The 21,139-nt window shown below is 44.9% G+C and overlaps 1 protein-coding gene across 2 annotated transcripts in view; it reads right to left on the bottom strand.

Moving 5' to 3' along the window:
* Positions 1-6,922: 6,922 nt before the first annotated feature.
* Positions 6,923-21,139, bottom strand: part of SERTAD2 (SERTA domain containing 2) — a 108,618-nt gene continuing 94,401 nt past the window's right edge. For both annotated transcript variants that reach the window (XM_069580346.1, XM_069580345.1), the window contains exon 2: positions 6,923-8,257. In XM_069580346.1, coding sequence (XP_069436447.1) covers positions 7,306-8,253 — 948 coding nt within the window. In that variant the 5' untranslated portion in view covers positions 8,254-8,257 and the 3' untranslated portion in view covers positions 6,923-7,305. The remainder of the gene's footprint in view (positions 8,258-21,139) is intronic.

Raw genomic sequence — 21,139 nt, 5'->3', positions numbered from 1 at the left:
CAGGCAGTCTGACTGCAAAACCATGAACCCCCACGCTACGTTCTCTTGTCATAAAAACAAGAATCACTTCCCCTCTCCGGGTTTCAGCTTTCACATCTGTAAAATGGGGCCCTTTGGCCAGAAGATCCACTTCTAAGCCTCCCCAGGTGTTAAGCCCTCAGAAGATTCCATTTTTGTGTGACTTTTCTGACTCCCCTGCCCTGTCTAACCCTCAGCCTCCCCTGCTCCAGCACTGACTCCACTGCCCCCACCCTTGTACTGTGCCAATTTCCAGACCCCTTTCTAGACGTCCCGGTCTAAGACCCTGAGCAAAACGGCTATAGCCTGGCCTCAACTATGGTCAGATTCTGTCCTAAGCACTGTGTGGTTTGCAAAGATCAAGGCTTGGTAAATTTTTCCTGTTAAAGGCCAAAGAGCAAATATTTCAGACTTTGAGGGCCATACGGTCTCTGTGACCATTGCACTCGGACAGCAGTCAGACAATCCACATGAACAAATGTGGCCATGTTCCAATAAAACTCACACCAACAGGCAGCGGGCAGGATTTGGCCGAAGGGCTGAAGTTTGCTGACCTCTGTCAGAAATGAACATCAGTAAGGTGACTGCTCTCCCAAACAGCAGGGGGTAGCACAGGAAACATAGTTGCACAGTTGTACAGGTAGCAGGGGGTAGCTCAGAAACTAGCCTGAGACACAGTTGGCCTTGCTAAGTGTCTTTGCAAAGGCAGAGTCCTCCAGAAAAGAAGGAGGCTTCACGTGCAGGCACTTAAGCTTGGCCTGGGGGTGATGGATGAAACTTCTACAGCAGGTCTGGGGGCACAAGCAGGAGCACGCATGCTATGGGCTGGCAACAGGGGCCGCCAGAGGGCCGGATGGGAGTGGGTCTGGGACCCAGACAAGGAAGATCAGGCTCTGGGCTTCTCTCCTCTGGAGAGAAGAATCAACTAGTGTTTGTTTGTTTTAATATTATTTAGTTATCTGGCTGTGCTGGGTCTTCGATGTGGCATGTAGAATCTTTACTTGTGGCACATGGGATCTAGTTCCCTGACCAGGGATCTAACTCGGGCTCCCTGCTTTGGGAGCGTGGAGTCTTAGCCCCGGGACCGCCAGGGAAGTCCCTGATTGTTTTTTCAGTTCAACAGATGTTCTGATGCCTACTGCACTAGGTGCAGGTGGAGGCACGAGAGGATAGACAACGCCCACAGCTTGCATTTTTCTTGCCCTGTCAACATCTTCCAACAGACTTAGGAGCCATGACTCTCTTCCTCCTCGGGAGCACAGAAATTGAACGAGTCACCCAAGTCCCATCTCTAATTAGTAGCAGATGCTCATGTTCCAGACACAAACCTTTCTACTGAGCAGCAGCCTCTTATTTCTAGTGCCCTAATGAGCATCTCCACCAGGCTGTCTGAATAGAGCTAAGCCTGTTCTCCCCACTGTGAGTCTGCTAGGGCTGCCGTAATACAGAGTGGCCTCAACGATAGAAATCATCCCGGAGGCTAGAAGTCAGAGACTGAGGTGTCAGCAGGGCCAGTGCCTTCTGAGAGCCCTGAGGAAGAAATCTGTTCATGCCACCCCTGCCCCCTCCAGCTTCTGGTGGTTTGCTGGCAATCTTTGGTGTTCCTTGATGTGCTGACATGTTACCCCGATCTCCGCCTTCATCTTCACAGGGTTGTGTCTAAATCTCCCCTTTTAAAAATAAGGACACTAGTCATTAGGATTAGGACCCACCCAACTTGACTCATTTAAGTTTGATAAATTTTAAAGTTAAAATAGTAAAATTATTTCCAAATTAAGGTCACTTTCTGAGGTCTTGAGGGTCAGAATTTTTAACAGATCTTTTATTGAGGACACAATTCAACCTATACTAGCTCTCAAGTGCTCCCCAATTGCCACCATATTCCCTGGCTGATTGACCGGAACCCTCATTTTCCAGCTCCATTCCCTCACCAGCTGGCAAGAGTGGCCCAAAACTACCCAGAGCAGATGAGCCTAGGATCCCATGACTCCCTCCAAGATGGCACGGCTGCCACGGAGATCGCACTGGGTCTCCCCCACGACCCTATGGAGGACTGGGAGAGGGCCAGAGGGGAGCTGGACTGTATAAATGGGGGGTGGTGCTGCCAGAAGATGTGCAACAAATTTGTGAACCACTTGTGCTTTGGAATGCCAAACCTGGCCACAAGGGTGTTAGAGAAACGACCCAACGGCGGTCAAGAGCAGCTAGGAAGCAGGTGGAATAATTGGAGGTGAAGGGGGAAGACGGCTTGAGCTGGGGAAGCAGAAGCTGTAGTGGGTCCGGAAAGGAAGCTGCTGGAATACACCTGGGAGAAGGGTGATGAGGCCAAAGACAGGCCCAAAGAGGAAGGACCAGCCTCTAAATGAGGCTGTTTTAGATGTACTGAATATGAGATGGCAAAGCTTGGCTGAAGTCCAGAGCTTGGGAGAGAGGTGAAAAAGTGAAAGTGTTAGTCACTCAGTCCTGTCTGATTCTTTTCCTATCCCATGGACTGTAGCCCATCAGGCTCCCCTGTCCACGGAATTCTCCAGGCAAGGATACTGGAGTGGATAGCTAGTCCCTTTTTCGGGGACTTTCCCGACCAAGGGATCGAACTCCGGTCTCCTGCATTGCAGGCAGATTCTTTACTGTCTGAGCCACCAGGGAAGCTGGGAGAGAGGTAGGAGCTGGAAATCAGTTTTCAGAGTCCTGGATGGATTAGGAACCCTTGGGAAAACAAGCAGAGTAGAGGCTCAGCGAAGAGCTGGTCACCAACTGAACCCTGGGAAAAACCCAATGTTAGAAAGAGTTGGAGAAGGAGGTTTGAGAAGCACCCAAGAGGCAGGGGGAGAACCAACAGAGAAAAGAGCTTCTGAGATGGAGACGGAGGGAGACGGTGATAGCACCAACTTCAGCGGAGGCAGGTGGGGGGTGGGAGGGGTACTGTTCACTGAAATGGGCAGACGGTGACATACGAGCTGGCTGTACTCCAGGCGGAAGGAAACGGCAAACACACCTCTCTCATCTTTAACTGTTTATTGTATAATATAAAACTACAAAAGTAAGACTGCTCATTTCCATGTACATTTAATCTGTCCAATTGTTCAGATTACAGCCCAAACCTACATGTGAATACAACCATCTGGGTTCTGATGTAACGTCTGTAATATTGCATAGAAAAGGCACAGCTCTCAGGTCTGTGGGGGAAAGGTTACACCTCCTTTTTGACAAAAGCCCTCCTCAAAAACCATGCACCAAACATGTTGCTATGTACATCTTTTCCAAATCTTGGTTGTATGGACCACACTTCTCTTCTAAACTTGTTATCCCCAAAAGACATCCACAATTTTTATTGGCTTTATTTGCAATAGTACTTGATCCTGGCTAATTTTCAAGAACCATTTAGACTCATTCTCAGAAGCCCTGAAAACAATTGTACATAAGCAGGACGCACACACCTTACTGCCACTGGCAGTTACAGGAAGTTAACCATTTACAGCCAGAAAAGGTTAAATATGCTCTTTTCAATTCTTTTCAGAAAGTGTATAAAGGTCCAATTTGTAACAAGATTTTGAAATTAAGACAATTCATATAGAGAATAACAATCGCTGCACAAAGTAGAGTCTCTCTCTCTGGTTGGTTTTTTTTTTTTTTTTTAACATCTGTCATCTGAGAAGGCTGCCCTGCAGATTCATAATTCATTATTTACCACCAAGGGTGGTTAATAAATTTAAGCTTTAAAAATGATCCGTAAGTTGACACTTTGGCTCTTTGGAGTTTATTTATTTAAGAAATTTTCCTTGATTGATCTCAGGGCAGTTGGGACACTCTGAGGGGCTATGGCAATAAACAGCACAATTGAGAAAGACACTCCTCCAGTGGAGGTGGCTTGGCTAGTTCTCACCCTTTGGTGTGAATGAGGGTGTCAGTGGTGTGGTTGCCCCTTCTGTCACAGAGAGAAAGTACGACTAAAAAAAGTTTAAAAATATCAACCCTTTGATGCTTGATTTTCTTAAAAATTTGGAGGTATTAAAACATTCCTCATCCATACCTTTTGCATATTTCAAATACACCCATATTTTAGAGGAGAGAGTAAAAATGAATGTGGACTGTGCATACGATGAGAAGACCCAGGGGTCTGGCTCAGACCCCCTCCTAGTACAGATTGACATTCCTACAGGAGAATACATTCCTACTTACATTCTGCACATGTTACCATCCAGATGTTGTTAGAGCTCCACAGTAAAATAAATATATTTACACAGAAAAAAAAAGGAATAAATAACTTATGAAAAAAAATCACTTCAAATTCAAAGCTCTTATTCTGCTCTCATCTTGTCACTTCATTGCACATCACTGTCAATAATTGTCCTCTCCCAGCCCCAGTCAGCATGTCGCTCTCCTAAAGGCACCTCACACTGCCTGCCTGACTCTGAAACCCACGTGGTGTCCTTCAGGAGGGAAAAGGCACTGCCGCCGGGTAGCATGTGGACGCTCGTTCCATGCTCGAACTGGGGCTCAGAGATCACACACAGGCTCACGTTCTTCCCTGTTGGGACATCGCTTTGTCAAAATAAGACACAAAGATAACTGGAACACTTGGTGGTTTTGTTCTTTCAAAAAAGGGCCACTAACTTCCCATGTTCTTCCTCATTAGACCTTGAATACCAAGAATTCATGGCAAGGGTGTCCAGAGTTAAAAAGCACTTGCGTGCTGCTGTTGGGGGTTTTTGTTTTGATCCTGAAGCCCAGCCTTATCAATGCGGGAGAGTGGGAGAACCACGTGTGGGCAACATTTCGCAGTGCTTATTTGAACTGCTGCCCAACATATGGGACTTGTTTAAACACACAATTTGCTAATCCAACCAAAGTACAGTTGTTCTAAGTTACTATCAATCAGTTTTTAACAATGGCAAATCAGCCGCCTTACCCTGTTATTGTCCGGGATAATGAACACTATTGTGCACGGACACGTATGTGTCTGTGTGCGGCATGTGGAGGGTTTGCTGGGTCCTCCAGCGAGCAGAAGCATGGCGTCTGGGCGGTCTTGTTCTCTACAGGAAAAGGAAGCCCTTCAAATGGACAGGCACAGTGACACTGGAAGCATCTACAAAAACCCTCACCTTAACTATATGGTCCCTGGTCCTATTATAGGGAATGACACATCCGCAGTAGTAAGAAGTGTCTGGTGGAGGGTGCTTACAGGAGAACAGTGCAATTTGATCGATTTCTCACTGCTTGAATGAGTTGATAATTAGCCTTTAAAAACACATTTAGGTGGGCGGGTAGGGGCTGGGGTGGGGGGGAGTAAATCAGAATGTAGAAAGATTTAATCATATCATACACAAATCTTTTGCTTAGATGAGCAGTTCCTTCATCACAAATGTATTTGCTTTGCCATGTGCATTATAAAAATAAAACTATCTATGGCTTGTTTAAAGTGCCATTTTATAAAGCTGTCTTTTTTTAATTGGCCAGAAAGACTCAATTTTATCCATGGCAAGAAGTGAGCAGAATTGGTGACTGAATATTGACAAATGACCAACAACAAAGACAACAACAACAACACAAATCCCATAATTTAAAAATTCTTAAATAAATATAAAAGTTATTCCTAAAGAAGCCATCTGCGTTTCAACAATATAGGTTGTAACCAGCTAAAGTACCATTGGAAGAAAAGAAAAAACTGAACAGAAAGGCCATAAACAATTTCGGCAATAAGCATGATACATCGCAAACATTTCAAAATTAAAAGTATATCACTAGGAATAAAAAGCTAGTTCTCCTGGCAGAGAGAGGATGGCAAAGTAGGGGGGAGAAGGGGACATGCATAGAAAGTCCTGTGTATTTGGGTAAAACAGCCTTGTAAAGTGAAGTTAAAGCAGTTGATTGGAGAAAGCAACCAGATCAGAGGCCGTGATGTAATGGGGCCAACTCCTGGTTCAAGAGCCATGGGTGTCACACGAGTACATCCCAGGCTGGGCCAAGGAGAGTCAGGCTCACTGTGGTGATCATGAAGATGTCATTTTCAGCACTTAGCAACAGAGGGAACGAAAGCTCTAGGGAAGGGAAGCTGGAAAAGACAACCGAGCAACATGATGGATGCCTTCCGGGGGAAGAGTTCCTTCTTGGTGAGCCCTAAGCATTGCAATAGGGTTTAGTTCCATGAAGGGGTTGGTCGCTTTTCATAAAATTCTATTCGTGTGTAAAATTTCAGGTCTTCATAAAAATTATGCTAAAAAGGGAAAGATCTGGGGTTTTGTTTTAAAAAAAATAAAAACAATTAAAAGCGCAGACTTGGCATAAATAGAATACTTGGTAGACTTCCCCTTCAGAGAGCGAGCGAGAGAACCATCATGTAAACCCGGAGCTCCATGGCTGCCTCCAGCCAACTGCTTAAATGCAAGCTTGATGAGCACAGGTGGCTCTGGCTTTGGAAGTCACAGTGCTGGCGGGTGTTCATGCCAGGGGGTCAGTGCTCATGAAATCTGGGTGTGATATCTCCTGGCCCTTTTTAAAGCGCTGTGTGTGTGTGTGTGTTTGCATCTGGGGACATCAACTGCGGATTGATTTGATCCAATTTTCTCTTTGCACCAAACACATATAAAACATTACAACTCTATAAAAGTACAAGTGCAACTTGTACATCTGAAGTTTGCAGGAACTATGTGAGCAAATCCTATCAAAATAGCTATCTCATATGTATAAACAGCATTTGTTTTTAGAAAAACAATATCATAAACTGCAGAATCTGTACAAAAATATAAAATAAATTTGGGCAGCAGTTTCTAAACAGCCATGTAAATGCAACACTTACGAGGAGTAGTTAATGCCTCTAAAAAGGCTGAATTGCCAAGTCAACCTATACAGGGCGAAAATGCCAGAAAAGGTACTGAGATTATCTAAATAATATATATATATATTCTTTTTGTTTTTTTACCTCTTGCAATAAAACTTATAGAAAAAATAGACAAATATGCACATGCAATTTACAGCTTTCCCAACTTATTCCTTGTGCTTCACTTGAACTGTTTTTGTCATTCAACACAGCCACATCGTCTTCAAATGTATTCTTTCTTATTCCGGGGTAGCAGGTCTCTGAGGAACCACTCAAAAAAAAAGCGTATTAAAAGTGGTCATACTTGGATGAAGGCACTCCAACTCTGCTCAAAGCAAAAACTAGTGTGATCCTTTTGTAGAATGTTCTTCTCAGAAGAAGGCAAGCAAGGGTGCATGCACAGTGCGGAGAGCTGTCGGGGCGCGGGGGGTGGGGTGGGGTGGGGCGCAGGTGCGGGGGGCCCCCGGGGCTCAGGACCCGACCAGCACCTCCATGATATGGTCCAGCTCGGTGAGGTCCATCTTGAAAGGCTGGCTCGGGGCGACAGGCTGGCTGCTGTAGGGGGCCAGCGTCTTGAGGAGGTCATCGGCAGACACGGGGGACATCTTGGAGGCGGTCCCCGACGCGGACGTGCAGGGGTCGAAGTCGTACATGGACGTGTCAATGTCGGCGAACAGGATGTCGTCCAGCGTCAAGTCTGTGAGGAAGCCCGTGGACGCGGTGATCTCAAAGTTGCCAGGCAGGGAGTCCATCAGTTTCGGGTCCTCGGGCCGGCCGCCGTCCTGCAGCCCCTCGGGTCTCTGAGGCGCGCCGGGCCCGCCGGAGGAGGAGTCCCCTTTCGGGCCGTCGGCCTCCGCGGCCTCCGTGGAGGTAGATGTGGGACAGAGCTCCTCGATCTCGTCCAGGGCGGAGGAGAAGCTGTCCTTTTCCGGCGGGAGGAGGGCGGGAGGCGCGAGTCTGGCGGGGGCTGCCGGCGAGGAAGTGCAAAACGTGTCCGGGTCGTCGTCCTCGAGCAGCGAGGCGGGGGTGAGGCAGGCCTCCAGGGCCGCGGCGCCGCCCAGCTCGCAGGGCGCGGGAGCGGGCTGGCTGAAGGCGGGCGGCGCCTCCCGGGCGCTGGCGCCCAGCGGGTCGGCGGCGGCGGCGGGCGGCGAGGAGGCGGGGAACGCGGGCCGCAGGCTGCCCTCCTGCTTCAGCTCCTCCTGGATGCGCCGCAACATGTTGTTGATGAGCACGGTCTTCTGCAGGCTGGGCTCGGTGAGGGGCCTGTGGTTGTAGAGCTTCATAAGGGAAATGTTGAAGATAGTCTGGCGCTGTAAGGTGTAAGACACCTTGGACGGACCGTCTGACGGGGACACGATTTTGCCTTCCAGCCCATCTTCATGCTCGTCAAACTTCCGTTTTCCTCCTTTCCCCAACATATATCTGCCAAGGAAGAAAGGAAGGAGATGGAATCAATCCCACAGAAACGAATTCCACCCGCCTCCCTCCCATTTTCAAAAAAGATGCCGATTTCAGAGGTCAAGACTCAGGACATGAGTTCCCTGTCCGGGGCTGGTTACAACAGAGGAATTCATTGGGAAATCTACCTTTGTGTGGCGGTGGAGCAATTTTTATCACTGGGTAGTCTACTGAATGTATTTCTTGAGAAATGTGTACAACACAGACAAGTTAAACATTACCATGGAAACCGTGATTTTGACTTTCTCGCTTGTGTGCCTGTGCCTACCTACCCTGTTACCAAGCAGGTTCAACTTCCCTCCCTCCAACATCTCTATTTTTAAAACCCAAGAAAACACTGACAATGCTATGACCTAAACAGGTAAAGGTGTCATAGACTACAGCTTGAACACAACTGGAATGATGAAAAGAACGCAGCTGGAAAAAGGGGAACATGGACAGTTTTGGTAGAACTGCATATGCTTTCAAAACACTGCCTTCCTCCCCATCACGCACAGAGCCTTTCTGACTGTTTGGTGACATGTGGTGAAGGGCTTAGGCTGTATTAAATGACCACAGTGATGGAGCTGCCATCCCTTTTCTGTCAAGAATCAAGTGGAGGATTTCCCAACCCAAGTTTTTCCATGGCTAAGTTTCATCATAGGCTGTCATACCTGAGTGCAATTGGACTAATTTAAAATAAATTTGCTGTGATTATAAGTATTGCTGTTTGGGTACTGGGTACATTTCTTAAAATACCTACTGTGATTCCTACAGCGACCTCCTATCTCAGACCCTGAGCACTGGGGAATGGGTTTTAACTCCTGCCCACCTTGCCTGATATGGCAGCCTCCTCATGTGCTCTGTCCTGATTGAAGACATCCCCAAATGCCTGTGCTTTCTGGAGAGCAGCTGGCCCTTCCTCTCAGAACTTCAGCATCTAAAACAAGCAATCACAAGTCCACCGGTCTGTGTCTCACAGACCCCACTTTATAACCATTTAACCAAGAAAGCTGTCCTCGTGTCGTTCAGACCCGGAGACGTGCTTCTAATCAAGCTAGGCCCGTGGCTTGTTCCTTCCCCCTCTCCAATGCTTACCCAGAGGGGCGTGTTAATGCTCTCCTCAAGGCCACTCACTCTTTTTCATGATGTCACATATAAAAAAGTGCTTTGCAGTTACCCAGCATTTTTTTCTAAAGGTGACTTGTCTTTTACTGAATGGCCTCCTTTAATCCTTTAACTCATCCCGCATTTAGGCTGTCTTGGGCACTATGCCAGAAAGTGGGTCGTCCCGAACAGGAATAAAGCCTGGTCTTCAAGGGGCTGAACAACTTCTCCTACACTTCATTATCATTTTAAAGTAGGAGTCTCATCCTAAAGGGATAAGGCTAACCATAATAAAACTTCCTTCTAGGGCTTTGTGGAAGAAGGCCAGGCATGCAGGTGGACACAGGGCCTGGCACACAAGTCCCATTCTGGGTGGCTGCCTTCATGTGCCTCAGTCTCCAGCAGAGAACGAAGACAACTGCAATCCATCAAGTCAGAATCAGCCTGAGACTTGGTTAATGCTCATAAAGAATGTGGAGTTACTTATAGGAAACACTTCCCCCCACTTTGTAAACATTAAGAAAATGGCTGTCAATCACTAGGACCAAAGACCAGTCCCATAATTAACTGTTCTCTGAGGCAAAGAAGGTATGATAGTAACAAAGGGCTTATCTAGTGCTTCACATGACAGCAACATTGCCTACTGCTCAGTGCTGTCTCATTTGTTTATACACTTTGCATAGGAGATTTCCTATCTAAAGTATCTGTGCCCATTTAAACCTGAGTGTGAATCAGAGAGGAGGTGACTTCATTTCACAATACAAAACACTTTCTACTTTATCCATCAGAAGTACTCCCGGACAGCTGTATTTTGAAACACATAACTGTATTCAAGTATATACCATTTGTATTTGCTTACAATTTAAGCATTTAATGCCAATTCCAGAAAAACTCCACTTTCACCAAAGGAAAAAAAAAGTGAAAGTGAAGGTTGCTTAGTTGTGTCCAGCTCTTTGTGACCCCACAGGCTATACAGTCCATGGAATTCTCCAGGCCAGAATACTAGAGTGGGTAGCCTTTCCCTTCTCCAGGGGATCTTCCCAACCTAGGGATCGAACCCAGGTCTCCCGCTTTGCAGGTGGATTCTTTACCAACTGAGCTATCAGGGAAACCCACTTTTACCAAAGAGCTCACCAAATGCATTTAGCTATCATATAAGGCAGTTATATAGCCTCTGTTATACACTATACTTTGAATGTGCCCAATACACCCAAGTGTGTGTGAGTACACAAGTGCACGTGCGTGCACGCACTCTCTCTCTCTTAAAACAGTGTTTCTCAAAGTGTGATCCATAGATGGAACCAGTCTGCAAACTGTTACTGGTTCACAGTGAGGTAAGCAGAGAATTCTATACTGCTTAGAAATTTTTATGGCAGATTTATAGAGTAATTATATTTTGTGAATAAAACTTTTTAAAATGAGGCTTCTATTTTTATATCCTTGTAACTCATTTCATTTTTCCAGTATTCTGTCAGGTTTTACTGAAGTATTAGTCCATAAAGGAGAAAAAACACAAACAAGATGGTCTTTCATCACAGAAAGTTTGAGAAGCACTATCCCAAAATGTAAACCAAACACATGCCTCAAAACAAGTATGTAAGCTCATGGGTGCTTTAAATGTTGACTGGCTCTCTGAAGGAGAAGTAACACTCAGGAAAGACAATGCAGACATTTCCTTTCTTTCAGTCATTCACACAGAACTGTCTTTTAAAGACTTGTTACCAGGAAGAAAACAACAGGACTTTTTCAATAACTCACATTTCTCTAGAAATAATCACCAAGCACACAGAACTTAACTATTTAACAAGCATGTGGTACTACAGGCATGGTTAGCCAAATTCTCATGGCTGAGGGAGATCTATGGAGATACTTTTCAGAGAGATTTCAATGTGAGAGGCACCTGATTTCCAATTAGAATAATCTAGCTGGTCATTATCGACTCAATGATAATTGAGCCAACTCCGGGAGACAGTGAAGGACATGGAAGCCTGGTGTGCTGCAGTCCATGGGGTCGCAAAGAATCAGACATGACTTAGCAACTAAACAACAACAACAACAACAAAGCTGGCCACAGCTCTGTGATGTGATATGGATCCGAGTGATTTAGGGAAAGCCTGATGAGACATCTGTAAGGCTGTCTTGAAGGGGAAGGAGGAGGACCTGGGTAAGCCAAATCCGTGAGCAGGAACAGACAGACGAACTGAATCTTGGATGTTTCTCAAATGTGTAAATAAGGACCCGTGATAGAGTATCTCTCAAAGCAGGTTTGGCTTCATTTTTCTATTTCGTTTTATGAGGCAAACTGCTCTACACACCCAGTAAGACTGCAAAGTGCACACAATCTTGATTTGTAATCTGAACTCTATCTACATTTTTACAAAAAGGAGTGAAAAATGACATGCTAAAATCTAACCCACATTCTTATATAGAACATTAAATTTTTTTTTTAATTTAAAATTTGAAAAAAAAAAAAAAAGTTTTCCCAAAGTTTGCTTAACACCCTGTTGAGAGTTCTGTCTGCCCACGTTCAGAAGAGGCCTCCAACTCCTGGAAGTGGGAGGGAAGTGAGAAGGACCTTCACTCGGAGCTGTGTGAACACGGAGCAGACACGATTCAAAGACAAGACAAGCCTCTCAAAAACACAAGGGCCAGGCTGCCCAAAGCCTTTCCTCAGGCACTTCAAGACAACAGCAGTAGCTCTCCAGGCCACTGGAGAGGCACGTGACCTTTTAAAAGGCCCCACTTGGCTGCAGAGTGAAGATGGAGCAGTAGCTGGAGGTCATTAAGGGCTTCAAGGTAACAGGGGTGGGGGTGCGGGGCTGGCAGGAGGTGTGTGATGTTCCTGCATGAGAGGCCCCTTGGAGTGGAACTGGACACCGGAGGGTAGCCTGAAGTCCCTGAGAGACAACTTGGTTTCCAGGCTACCTGGAGGCTCAGCACCTCACTTTGCCCCCTCCCTCGACTTGTGAAGACCCAGGCCCAAAGCCCATGTCTTCTATCCAGTCTTTCAGTCGAAAGCCCAAAGGGGCTGGTTAGAGACTCTGACATGGAGGAGTGAGGTGGGTGCTCCCTCCCTTTCCTGTCCACCTAGAGGAGTCTAAAACTAACCACAGTCACTCTTTTTATTGAATATTCACTGGCTTTTAATATACAGTTCAAGATAAAATAACTTCCCTCCCCAATAAGCTTGTTAGAAACAAACCCCTAACATTCTGATTTGCTTAACATAAATTTTGGCAAATATTAACCGCAGCAATCTAAGTTTTGAAAAGAGAGAACAAAAACTCATAGGGAGGAATACAAATGAACACTTCTCTGCGGGAGTTTTCCAGGAAGTTTAATAGTGAATAAAACTCTCCAGATATCAAACCTGGCTTTCAGTAGAGCCACTTTCACTAGGAAGGACCCTGCCCTCAAATGCTACAAATCTGCCCAGGGCAGATGGTCAACAGTAACGTCACTAGGTGATTCCTCAGAAGAGAAAGAACCAGAGAAGCAGGAAAAGATATTATTTGGGGGTTTGCAATTCCAGATTCTAATGACTCCCACAGTCAGGAGTCAGAGATCAGTACAGACTAGGTGACTGGAGGGAGACTTCCGGAGATAGGATTTGAGGTTTATATTTAAGGCAGGATTGCCTCTCAGTGTACATGTCCCACCCCAGACGGTAAGCTGTCTGAGGGTTTTAGACAGTTCTGTTCATCTCTGTATCCTCAGGGTAAGGCAGTCCCTGACACACAGAAGATGCTTCAGAAATAGCGGCTGGATGAATAGTAAATGGAAAGAATGAGAAAAGACACTGAGGGATAGCCAGAGAAGGACTGTAAAACAAAAACAGAGATGTGTCTTTGGCTCTGAGTGTAACCTTGGCGTGAAGGGAGGGTATGACCAAGGGGAAGGCTGAACGAACCTCAGAGGGCACAGCTGTACAGGGCAGGTGTTAAGTAAGGAGATCTGTCGGGACCTGAGGCACTGAGGGTGGGCAGTGCCCACCTGCATTCAGAAAGATGTGCGTGCCTCTCTCATTCTTCAGTTGTCAAACTTGAGTGAGCATCAGATTCACAAAGGGGGCTTGGTAAAAGAATGCTCCCCCCCACCCCCCATTGTCCCAGATTCTCATTCATTTGGTCTGGTGTGGAGGACCGAGATCTATATTTTCAGCAAGTTTCCAGGTGATGCTGGTCTAGGGACCTCATTTTGACAACCACGACTTCCTTTTTCCCCCATCCAGCTATTTCATATTTAAGCCTGAGAATACCTTTACTCAATTAAATCTGAGTCTAAACTGCTTCCCTATTTGTGCCTAAACAGATAAGGAAACAGAATGAGTAGCTTTCTGATGTCAACAGACATCAAAAAAGAAAGACTACATGCAGAAGTAAGATGTCCTAAGCTCAATTTTAATGATAAAACTCAGTTTCTCAGACTGATACATGCGATACCACCAGCTCACTGGGGCCTAGGTTCTTCTTGCTGTGATCAGAGTGAATGGTAGTGAGGCCCAGTGTCCAAAGAGAAACTGAAATAGTACCCATGTGCTAAAAGGAGCATTTCATAGCTTTTATATTTGTAAAGCACTACAGGAAAAAGATGCAAACATTTAAAAAAAAAAGAAAAAAAACCAAGCAATCAAAATAGTTCTCTTAAACTCAGTGCTTTTTCAATTATTTTAAAGCTATGTCTTAGAAAAACTGTTTACAACACTGTCCTTTAATATTATTTGAACTGTCAAAATAAATGTTACGATTTTCTTTTTCCCCTCCTTTTTTTGTTATTTTGATAATACAAACACTTATGTCGAGGGTTGACTTTCAATAGTTCGCAGCAAGAGAGCTGCTTTGCTCCATACAAAACCCCAGCCCAAAAGGCTGTCTACAAATGGCTGAGCACCAGGTTCCCCAGGAACTAATTATGATTTTAAAATTAACAATATTAAATCCACTTTTGCAAACCACCACTTCTGTCATCCCCACTAACAACAAAACCCACTGTTTTAACCTGCAGCCTGCTGTGGCCACTAGTGCTTCCTAGAGGCCCAGAGCCTGGGGGCCGCTGACTTGATAGGAGCACGGAGGGGCTGTGCGAGACCCCTGAGGGCAGCATCATCCCTGGGGCTTATGAGAGGCCCAAACTGGGAGCCTGCCCCAGCCCACCATGGGGGCTGGCTTTCTTACTCAGTGGGGGGGGGGGGTAAAAAAAGATGCAAAAGACTTTAACTCAGTTTAGCCCCCCAAACAGAAGGAAAATCCTACTCAGTATCCAAGGGAATAAATGCTGCAAAAGGTGTTTTAAAAGAAGGTCAGGATTGATAGCTTAGTTCCAATTTCTGAAGGGAGGAAATCACTGGGGAAGCTAAGACTGACCATATGATCAAAGAGGCAGCCAGGAGGGGCAGCAAGCGGCCAGCACACCAGGGCAGCCGTGGAAACAGCTCCCAGCTCCGCACCACCCGATGCTCACAAACACTCGTTTGTCCACACACAGAGGCAGGGCACACGGGGGAATCCTGAAATTTATTACTTTAAAACACCTCAAGGCTGGATGGTTTGCACCTTGTGTACATTTTCAAGAGCTTGTTCCAATTTCCTTTTGGACCAGTAAGTGACAAGTAGAAAGCCAGGGTGTTCCTTTCTCAGGAGTATAGCGGGCTTCACGAGTAAGTGACATGTCTCAACAGTCAGTTTACAGGGCAGAGCTCAGTCCTGGAGTCTGCCATCAGGGGAGGGTAGTTCCTAGTGGGGCCCTGGGCTCCCCGGGAGCGTGTCTCACTCTACGTCCTCACCAGGCTGAAGAGGCTGGCGTCTGCTGTTCGATGAGCCGCTGGCCTGCTATGCCCGTGTCACTAGTTAACAGCTCTCAAGTGAAAGGCTCAGTCCCGGGTCTCCCCAACCACACCGTCCTGTGTGACTGCTGGTGACTACGGGCTGCTGAAGGGTCCAGCAGTGCCCATGCTAACACTAAAAACCATAAAAACGAGGCGTTCACAGTAACGCTAATGACTCAGAATGATGACTTTCCCTCACAGAGCTACCCAGTTTGAAGAAAAAAGAAGCTATGATGTGTGACGAGTGTCTTCAAGCAGGCTAGCAGAAGCTATTTCCTCATTCAGACATCCTGAGCCGCCAAACCCAAAGTTAAAGTCCTGTAAATGGAAACACGCGCACACTTTCAGTTTCTTTCGGGGGCAGTGGAAGAAGAAAGAAGTTGCCCCTGGCAAAACTACTGAGTGGGTGACAGTCTCTCCAGAGCAGGAGAGAGGCTGGCTACAAATGCCGGTGAGACAACTTCTGAAACACAGAATATTCTCATCTCTCCCCTCTGACGCCTGCCTTAGGGTATGCTTTGGGTCCTGCTCTTGAGGTGGTCCAAGTGGAGAGCCCCTGCTCCTGACCAGGATGCCTGCCACCAGCCTCCGGCGAACTCTGGGAAGAGCTCTTTTGTCAGCTGGTCACACAGCACCTCCCGGGCAGGAAGGAGAGGCCCCCTCCTTGTTCCACAGGGGAAGCCAGGTTCCCTTAGACAACTTTCTATACTGTTAAAATATTACACCTTAATAAACATCCAACATTCAGGAATCTGATAATGGCTATGCTTTTGACATCCTTCCTCCCCCAGGTAACAGCAGAAGCCACGGGGTGGGGGTTGGGGGACACGACTTAGGACACCCTGAAGGGACATGGGCGGGGGGATGCTGGCAGATCTGGGAGAGAGCTGACAGAAAGTGGGGTACTCCCAAAGCCAGTGCTCTGGGACAACCTAGAGGGATAGTGGGTAGGGAAGTGGGAGAGGGGGTTCAGGATGGGGGGAACACATATGTATACCCATGGTTGATTCATGTTGATGTATGGCAAAAAGCATCACAATATTGTAATTATCCTCCAATTAAAATAAATTAATTTTAAAAAGAAAGTGGGGTGCCTGCAAGGATCTGCCAGCGGGGGTGTTCCATGCACTGTGACCCGTGCAGTTCCCCAGTTCCTGGGGGTGAGCCTCCGGGAGGCCATGCGGGGGTCAGCACTCCCCGAGGCTGCCTGCAGACCCCAAAGCGACTGCTTCCGGCCTCCGGGAATGGCAGAAACACGGGCAAAATTCCAACAGGGAGAAAGCCTCTGAGTGTTTACTCCCAGAAGACAAGGGAGGGTGAGTAACTGAACCCCTAAAGCTGCCCCTATCGGGGAAGTTTTCTTTTTTCTTTTTCTTTTTTTAAGCCCAAGCTCATCCAGGATGAGGTCCCTGCAGTAACATCCATGCTAATTGCTAAGTAAGACAAAGCCTTCCCTAACAAATCAGCAATGTAATTATGAAGCCAGTCACTAGATCTAGCCAGTTAGGCGCGCTCGGCGCGGCTCCGAGGCTGTAACCCGACACCACTGTTTGCGGAGGCGCCTCCCCGGGCTCTCCTGGCGGCGCTCTCTGCCGCGGGTAGCGCGCGGCCGCGCATCCGCGATCAGACTCCAGTCGGACGGGTCCCGCAGCGAACAATCCCCGGGCTTTCTCGACAGCGTCTTAAAGCCTGGAGACAAACCGAAATTCGGCCAGGAAGTCAACCTCGAAGTCAACAGCTTTTACTGTTTGGGGATGTAAGAAACTCTTGCCTTCCCTCCTAGGACTTTTATCTACTTCTATGAAATTGCAGACGGTTTCTGACTGGTTTGTCAAACATAACCTTTCCTCTTGGAAAAAGAAAAGGACATTTTCAAATGTTGATAACTGCATTTAGCAAACAAATCCTGCGAGATAATATTTCAAGTGAATATTTCTTAGGAATAAATTATGGCCTTGTTAATAAACATTGTAAAGAAACAGGTTTTTTAGACTGTAACTGTTAAGTAATAGAAAATATTTCTAATATCCTGTCTTACTGGTTCCTCAGCCAGCTGGGAACTTTAGGTTTTAGACCTAACTCTTAGGAAGCTAGGGACATCAGTCACCTTCCAAAGATACTGAGGATGTTTACAATCCTTAGTTTACGTAACAATTTTGACTAAAAGCACTGCACACCTAAAGCAAAAGACTGAGCCGAATTATACAGTTTCTAAATTTAAGATAAGCAAAAAAAAAAAAGATTCTAAGCCTGGAATAGGCTTTAAAATACTCTAGAAAAAAAAAGACCATGAAGATGAAACAAGACTGACAAAATATTGATGACTGTTAAAGCCCAATGATGAGCACAAGGGGATGCACTGTACTCTATTTTTGAGTGTGTTTGGAATTTTCCATAAGAAAAAGGTAAAACATGTACACACACATCAATACATATTTTTTAAATTCTACAAATTTAGAAAAAGTCAAACAAACACAATGAACTATTTACACCCTCAGTGAGAACTATGATATTAACTTGATAGGCTATTTTACTCAGAAAACGCTATAAATGCTCTTTGTAAACAAGCATGCCCACTACAAGTTGGAGCTCCTCTTGAGCTTTGAAAGAGTATCACATCTAACCACAAGGGGGCGCAGGAGAGCAACAGGCACTCCTGAATTCTGATTATTCACCACAATTTCTATCTACAGATCTCAAAGTATACACATTTCCAAGACTGTTCCCTAATTCAGGTCTCCATAGGACACTGCTTGGCAAGCCAAGAGCCCTGCCAAGACCACACTATATTATGCTATGGTTCAAAATCTGGAAATATTGTATAAAGAAAAGGTTGTTGTCTGTATATAAGTAACACTGATGTTTCAAAATCCATGACTAAAATCCCTGGAGGATTCCTGAAGCAAGAACACACACAACAAACATACAACCTGAGTCATAAGATGTGGACTGGGAGAAGCCAGTAGTTCAGAATTTCCAGTGGGGGTCCTAAAGTGATCTCCAACCACACAATGAGTATCAAGGTTAGCAGTAGGAATTTTACTAGGATAGAAAAGCCTTCAACAATCCAATTGCTTTGTAATAACAGGAAATTGCCTCCACACTGAACAGAAATGGCTTCTGGCAGTTTTTTGGGAAAACTTCATAAAGAATATTGGGGAGGAGCCGTTAAATTGTAAAACACTGGTAACCTTAGAGAGATCATGAAGCAAGTTGATTATATAACTTGCTGGAATTCTCCCTATGGAAATTACAAATTACACCACTGTTTGAGGTATTGAAGTTCTATGATATTGTATGTTCATAAGAGACGAACTATTATCACCAATCTTTCCACAGGAAACTTGGTAAATATGAACCATTATAATATTATTTTTATAAATATTATTATAGACATTAAAAATTATGATGCTATTCCACACTAATTTATTGTTAGGAACTCAGCTTTAGCATGCTGAATCTAAAGCCTCATTACCATTAAGGGAAGGACTTCTTAGATTTGAATTTCTTTCCCTTAAGATTATATGCCAGTAAAGGCCAACCAGCCTTGTCCCACCCCCATTCCCCTGCATAATGAAAACATTTTTTTCTCCAGTACTTATAATTGCTTGGATGGGATTCTGGTTTCAACTCTCCTGTACTATCTTTTCCCCAAAGATACCTTGTTTTTCTGCTTACACTAGAGACCCTTAATAAACAATGTCAGAGGGGAAAAGGCTTAGGGTTGAAACCAAATACTTTGCCAAAAGTATGTGATGGTGTTTTTTTTTTTTTTTTTAAAGAAGGCCTTCAGATACATAAAACAGTCGCACCAACACAGGTAAACATAATTTGCTAAAACAAATCTGTGAAAATAAAATTTCATCTTAATTAAAACAAAACATTACTACCTTCTAGGTTTTGTTAGCCAACTAACTTGTCACTGAATAAAACTAACAAAAACTAAGTATGCTACATTAGGGAGTGTTTTTATAAAAGTGTTTTTAAGGGATATTATTAATTTTTAATCTCCTCTATTTTAAAATTGGTAATGCTTCAATACTGTGAAAAATCACTTAAAAGAAGACATACTTTATATTCCTCAAAAATACAGAACTTACTTTATCTTCTAACTTCTACATGCAATCTAAAGAGAAAAACCAGAGAAATATTCTTTATTTACTTACTCATTGAGTAAGTCTAAGCATTGTATATAGTCTAAATCTGAATTCCTCAAAAGAAAACTATCCCTAAAAAGAAAACTACCACATTTCTATAATATGACATATGAGTATTAAAATTTAAGTAAGTAAAGTCACTCAGTCATGTCTGACTCTTTGCGACCCCATGGACTGTAGCCTACCAGGCTCCTCCCATGGGATTTTCCAGGCCAGAGTACTGGTTGCCATTTCCTTCTCCAGAGGATCTTCCCAAACCAGAGATCGAACCCGGGTCTCACGCATTGTGGGCAGACACTTAACCGTCTGAGCCCCCAGGGAAGCATATTAAAATTTAAGGTACAAGGTAAAAGAAATATACTTCAGAGACGCGTGGAGAGGGAGGAAGGGCTTCCTTTGTGGTTCAAAGGGTAAAGACTCTGCCTGCAATGCAGGAGACTTGAGTTCAATCCCTGGACTGGGAAGATCCCCTGGAGAAGAGAATGGCTACACACTCCAGTATTCTTGCCTGGGAAACCCCATGGACCGAGGAGCCTGGTGGGCTACAGCCCATGGGGTTGCAAAGAGTCGGACACGACTGAAGTGACTAACACACACTAAAGGGAAGAAACAACTATTCTACTATGTAAATATCTATTTCATTCATATTCAGAATGTTTAGTTAATTCTAAAAATTAGGCAGACTCCTAATAAGGTTTTACAAAGACAACTTAAACTTTACTTCATACACTTGAATAATTCACAGAGTAGAAAAAGGAAAGGAGGATACAAACTAAGCTTGAAGGCAGTGAATGATACTTTGTAAATATGACAGCCCTTCTTTAAAAAAAAATAATTACTTTGGGGCTATTCTGAGATAAAAAGTATTTCTTCCGAAGGATTTCTGAGCATTGATAACTAATGACCCACAGAACTTTACACAAAGTCACTCAGTCAAACATAATAAAAGTAATCAGAGTACCACACTGAAAGCAATACATGTTTATTTTCTAAGGAAACTACCTCTCAGAACTTCAACCTGTAGGAGCTTCAAGGACCTTTAAGGAGATCTTGCCTCCACCCCACCCCACTGCCACCCCTGAACATTCTGTTCACCCTGCCTATCTTTAGAGGCTTCCGAAGCAAGAATGCAGGTGCCACTTGAGGAATCCACGTTTTGAATTTGCTAACCAACTACTGCTAGACAGCTAACAACCGTCATCAGGTAAAATCTATTTTATTTTCTATTTCTGGCCATAATAAAAATATTTTTTAAAGTAGTCTGTTAAAAAAAAAAAAAACTATTCAGAAAAGACCATCACCAGGTTCGTGACAAGCACAGAGGCAGTGCAAAAATTTCTTCATCAGCTACAGACCACGGTGCTCAAATTCCTCTGCCAGACCTGTTTTCTGTGACAGCAAGTAAGACACAGAAGTACACACATATGGAGGTTCCCTCCTCAAGAAAAGGGAAGAAATCTGAAAAGCAAATCTGTATCAAGTATTATTTAAAAATGGAATAACTACTAAGACAGGTTGAGATTAAAACAGTTGCCACCTTGTTATCTCACTGGCGTGGCTAGAATTTTATGCAAACCTGTTCTGGTGTAGAGATGACCTTGGGACTTTCAGATTCCCTGAGTTTAACTCAACACTTCTAAACACCAGGGTGGGGTACTCCAGCCGGCCTGCCTGAAGCCGGAGAGCTGTGGCTGGCGTGGAATGATAAGCAGTCAGCCAGAAGAGCAGAGCAAGGGGCTAAAGGTTGATCAGCAGCAAGTAACGCTTCATTATTTAATT

Source organism: Ovis canadensis, chromosome 3, assembly GCF_042477335.2.
Source record: "Ovis canadensis isolate MfBH-ARS-UI-01 breed Bighorn chromosome 3, ARS-UI_OviCan_v2, whole genome shotgun sequence".
NCBI lineage: Eukaryota > Metazoa > Chordata > Mammalia > Artiodactyla > Bovidae > Ovis > Ovis canadensis.
This window is presented reverse-complemented; position numbering and strand designations above follow the sequence as displayed.